General features: G+C 48.5%; 2 protein-coding genes across 2 annotated transcripts; one reads left to right on the top strand and one right to left on the bottom strand.

Moving 5' to 3' along the window:
* Positions 1-1,471: 1,471 nt before the first annotated feature.
* On the top strand, positions 1,472-2,528 carry LOC123134663 (putative ripening-related protein 5). The gene has a single exon (XM_044553869.1). It carries the CDS (start codon positions 1,711-1,713, stop codon positions 2,293-2,295), a length of 585 nt encoding a protein of 194 aa, XP_044409804.1. The 5' UTR covers positions 1,472-1,710; the 3' UTR covers positions 2,296-2,528.
* Positions 2,529-2,603: 75 nt separating this feature from the next.
* Positions 2,604-4,147, bottom strand: LOC123134664 (signal peptidase complex catalytic subunit SEC11C). Its single transcript, XM_044553870.1, has 6 exons — positions 4,000-4,147; positions 3,781-3,893; positions 3,555-3,665; positions 3,310-3,443; positions 3,111-3,162; positions 2,604-3,011 (listed from the first exon to the last, which is right to left on the bottom strand). The coding sequence occupies exons 1-6, from the start codon at positions 4,040-4,042 to the stop codon at positions 2,955-2,957; spliced, it is 510 nt and encodes a 169-aa protein (XP_044409805.1). The 5' UTR covers positions 4,043-4,147; the 3' UTR covers positions 2,604-2,954.
* Positions 4,148-4,921: the final 774 nt, after the last annotated feature.

The following is a 4,921-nucleotide window of genomic DNA, read 5'->3' on the forward strand; positions in this document are numbered from 1 at the left end:
GGAGGACGAAAAAAAACAAGGAAGGTGGGACGAAAATTAACCACGAAGATTACCAACTGAGACATTAGGAGTAGAGATTTCACCTAGTACAAACATGTGCTCCCAACGTACCCATCAAAAAAAAACATGTGCTCCCAACGTGAAGCATAATTGTGATCCCATCGTGAACAAACGTGTACTCCCATCTATATTAACGTGTGCTCTCAATGTGAAGCACAAATTGTGTTTCGGCGTGAAGCAACGTGTGTCATGCTAAAAAAAGAACTGGAAATGAAAAATCAAAATATTGAAATTGAAAACATAACATGTTTTCCATGCTTGACGGGGGGTGCTAGGGCCCACCTCCCCTGCGCGCGGAGGTACCCGTGGTTTAGCCTCACTGCTAGATTCATGGTTGATTGGGAGGGAGCGTAATCATCAACGACAATGGAGGAGGGGCTTGGCGGGGTAGTAGCAGGGAGCGGCGTGAACTGGCGGACGGTGGTGGTTTGCTGAGAGCGGCCAATTTGTTGAGGGGGGCAATCACCGAACACCCATGCATGCGGAGTTGCTTCCGGAGGGCCCCGAATTAAACTTGTGAACTCCCTTAGGGCATTTTCAATGCAGGGCGCCTGTAGAGGGGCTTAGGCGAATAAAATAAATATCCTAAAATTAAAACTCACGTAAGCATTCTCCGTTTCAACGCTAGCCGCTAGTATAGGCGCTAACAAACTCCAACGAATGTGGTTGTTGCCCCCAGATTTTATCTCTTACGGCAAGCGAACTCCAACAAGCGTTGGACTCCTACTCTTGCACCGATGCCAAAATATAAGCGCCAGACTCCAGGATCGCTAGGCGCAACTGCCGCTCTGGCCAGGAATTCAATCCTAGCGCCTCCAACTAGCGCCGCCCATTGGAGATGCCATTAGAGCATCTTCAACAGCCGCATAAAATTTTTAGGCCCAACAAAAATTATAGCGCGCCACTGTAGCATTTTTAATGCGTTGGGACCGACATTGCTTTAGCAGACGCCAAAAACGCACGTCCAAAAAAGCACATAGTGCAAATTGTGAAGCGTGCGCAATCCAAAGCTCAAAATATGATGCGCGCGATAGCGTTTTTTAGCGCGTGCCCAAAACTTTTTAGCGCGCACAATATTTTACAACATTTGTTGGAGCTGTTCGGCGCCAAAAAACAATTTTTTTACGCGCGGAGCTCGTTTTGGGCGCATGTTGGAGATGCTCTTATGCTTGTGAGATTTAGAGTTTAATTTGTTTGTTTGCTAGAGGGAGGAAGTCTTGGATTTATGTCAGTTTGGTTTCTTATTCACCTCATTGAACCAACTTGGCTGATAATGAGTGCCATTTGGAGCCTAATTGTTTTACTGCTACTGAGTACAGTACAATAGAGGGGCGAAATTACCACACGACTTCGTGTGAAGTGCCATTTGGACTGTTGTGAAACGCTACTACTATCACACGACTTTCGCGTACTGTCGGCACTTCCCTTTCCCTTGCCTAGCTGGCCGGATTGGGGTCGACGGTCAGCGGAGGTTTCTAAGCTCCCCATGTTCTTCTTCCTCCTCCGGCGTATCGATTTCTGCCTCCGTTGTGATCCAGTTGCTGCTTATGCCCGCGGAGCTCTCCAGGTTGATCTCTTCCGGCGTGGTGGCCTTCGGGCCCTCATATATGCTGATCCGCTTAAGCGTTCTTTCAGTTAGGTGCCAATAAGATGGCGACAGCGAGAGCTCGACCCACCATGGCCATGGCCATCGTCCTCCTCGCCACGCTCTCGCCCTCCCACACCGCGTCATGCCTGGTTCGGCCGCACGACGTCGTCGGCTGCCAGCCCAGCGGCTACCTCCCGGGCAGGTCCGGGAACTGCGAGACAAGCAACAGCCCCGAATGCTGCGTCGACGGCAAGCAGTACCTGCAGTTCCTCTGCTCGCCGTCCGTCTCCGCCGCCACCTGGGCCGTCCTCACAGTCAACGGCTTCGGCAAGGGGAAGGACGGCGGCCTCCCGTCCGAATGCGACGGCGCGTACCACGACGACTCGGAGATGGTCGTCGCGCTCTCCACCGGCTGGTTCAGCGGCATGTCCCGCTGCGGCCGCAGCATCAAGATCACTGCGAAGGGTGGCAGCTCCGTGTACGCCAAGGTGGTGGACGAGTGCGACTCTGTCCACGGTTGCGACGCCGAGCACAACTACGAGGAGCCATGCGCCTACAACATCGTGGACGCCTCGCCGGCGGTGTGGGACGCCCTGGGTCTCGACCAGAGCATCGGTTTGCAGGGTGTTACCTGGTCTGACGAGTAATCAGTTAGTTGGACAATATGAATATTCGTGTTGCCGCTAAGTATTTACTTTTAGATTCTTTTGTTTCTTCTAAAGTTTATCATTATATTTGTAGACCTATTTCGATTCGGATGTATTTTTTTCTATCGATGGTTGTTCAAGTGAGATTCTCGTATTCCATTAAATTCACCCTGGGATTCCATTAAATTCACTTTGGGATACACAAAAAGATACACAAGACTGGCCAATGTAGAGACCAAATGAGTGCTCATTGTATTTGTATCAACTTGATACTTCATTTTTAGTCAATAAAATACACTCTTTGTCAATGAAGAAGAAGAAAAAGAAGAATACATCACTACATGTTTCACCAAAATCTACCTTTCAAAGAAGGTGTTAGAGTCATGTCGACCGTGCAAATAAATGCAAGACTTTCGTGTTCTTGAGAAAAGGAATCATGTCGACCCTGCAAATAAATGCAAAACTTTTGCGTGTTCTGGAAAAAAGAAATCATGTCGACCGTGCTACAAAAATGACTTCAACAAGGCAGATGGAGCTCGATTAACTCTGTTGTGTAGACTACGATAACGATGCGTCTTTTACATACTCTTCATTCGCTTGATGCATACTTTAACCACGAACAAGACACTATGGAGGTCGTCCACATAAATCTGCGGCGGTTACATTGTTACCCATAGTACTTCTGGAGTTGTAGTGCTTCCACTATTCAGCAACATCTTTCATAAGAAGAAAAAGAGAGAACTTGTGTGAGTATTTAATTAAATAAACAATGGTATATACAGACACCAACCAGAATATAATGTGTGCTTGCGTACCTTATAAGCTTCACTGATGAAGACACTAGGCCATCCAGCATATGGCAAATAGCTGTTAGCATTGGACAAAACACAAAAGTTAACAATGCAAAAACATTAATCAATTGAAACGGTAGAGCAAGGTATATATAAAGCAATATTAATACACGTCCAAATTCGATAGTAGACGCATGATAAGAGATAACAACCGGCCACGTACCCTGCAACCCGGCCAATAATGTCATGGGGTTGAAGCCAAAGCTGCCCGCTCGCATAGAGAAAATGGTCATCCACTGAATTGTTGTCTCCTTTGGTGAGTATTTGGGTTTCTCCAGTATCTCGATGCTCTTGAACCTAAAATAATTTGAGAAGATTATTTTCAAGGAAAAAATAATATAACATATGAACTTTTAATGATTTAATGGGTGTGTAGCAAGAGATACTAGAGGCCGGGCTTGCCGTTACCTTGATCACACGATGGACAATTGGATGTTCAAAGCCATCAACTCTGAAAAGAACGATCTCTCCTTCGCGGAAAGGTGCATTGCTCATGTTGTGCACAAACACCATATCGCCCTGCAAAACAAGCACATATTCCATGCATGCATCTATCAGTATGACGGTTGGAATTAAAGGGGACGACAAAAACTGAAGTGCACATTTTTTTAAAAATAAAAATTGTACCACATACCTTTTTAATTGCAGGCTCCATACTTTCCGACAAAACCGCCATCGCCGGTGACTTGACACCCGTCACTAGCACCATTCCCTCGGGCATCAGCACGAACAACGCAAAGACCATAACTGCATCCCAAATTTAAGTAAAGATTCTCCGGGAAAAAAAAAGAACTTATAGAAGCATTATCAACGCTGAAGAACACTGAAGAAAGAGGCCTATATATGTACTTACCGAGGAAGGTGATGGATTGGGTGAGCACATGCCGGATCTTCATAGCCTCCTCTCGGCTGGACGATGGTGAAAAGTGAAAACACAAACTAGTTTTCTGATCGATTCTAATATGTTTCCAACGAACGTCTGACCTTGCTTTGCAGCTAGGTAGGTAGGTAGGCTATGATTGAATATATAGGCAAAGCTGCGGAGTACTCGACGAGTGCTCACTCGGTACGAATCGGTGACGGACACCATCGTCCATCGATCACCACACGTGCGGGATTCGGTTTCCGTGTCCGACTCCGACCATGCAGTGGAATCATATGCTGTGTCCGTACGTAGGTGCGATTTGCAACTGATTTATCTCTTCCGTTTATCAATTAATTAAGGGCGTTGCTCAGATCAGCTGGATGATTTCTGTCCGATCCTTCCATCGAAGCCGTTGAATTCACAGTGAAACAACAAAACACGAGTCGTCCAGAAAGCAGCGCCGCGCTTTGCAAGCAAGAGCCGCATCCAGTCGTCGGCAGGGCTGGGCGTTTGACAGCAACGGCGACACGGGGATGTGCCATTGCAGCTGCCAACACCGGCGCGGCGCACCGCCGGCGGCCCTTCACAGCTCCGGCCATGCTTCATTGCAGCGGCGACACCGGCATGCGGTGCTCCAACGCAGCGCCGGCGACCCGTCGCAGCTCCAGCCATGCTTCATTTCAGCCGCGACATCGGCATGAGGTGCTCCAACGCAGCGCCGGCGACCTGTCACACCTCCGACCATGCTCAATTGCAGCCCGTGACATCGGCACGTGGTGCTACAATGCAGCGCCAGCGGCCCGTCGCAGCTCCGACATGTTGCACTGTAGCTCCGACGCTCTTGTGTGCAGCACAGCGCCGATTCACCGTAGCTCCGCACGCACCCGGCACAGCACCACGCCGCTGCACT

Source organism: Triticum aestivum, chromosome 6B (genome assembly GCF_018294505.1).
Source record: "Triticum aestivum cultivar Chinese Spring chromosome 6B, IWGSC CS RefSeq v2.1, whole genome shotgun sequence".
NCBI lineage: Eukaryota > Viridiplantae > Streptophyta > Magnoliopsida > Poales > Poaceae > Triticum > Triticum aestivum.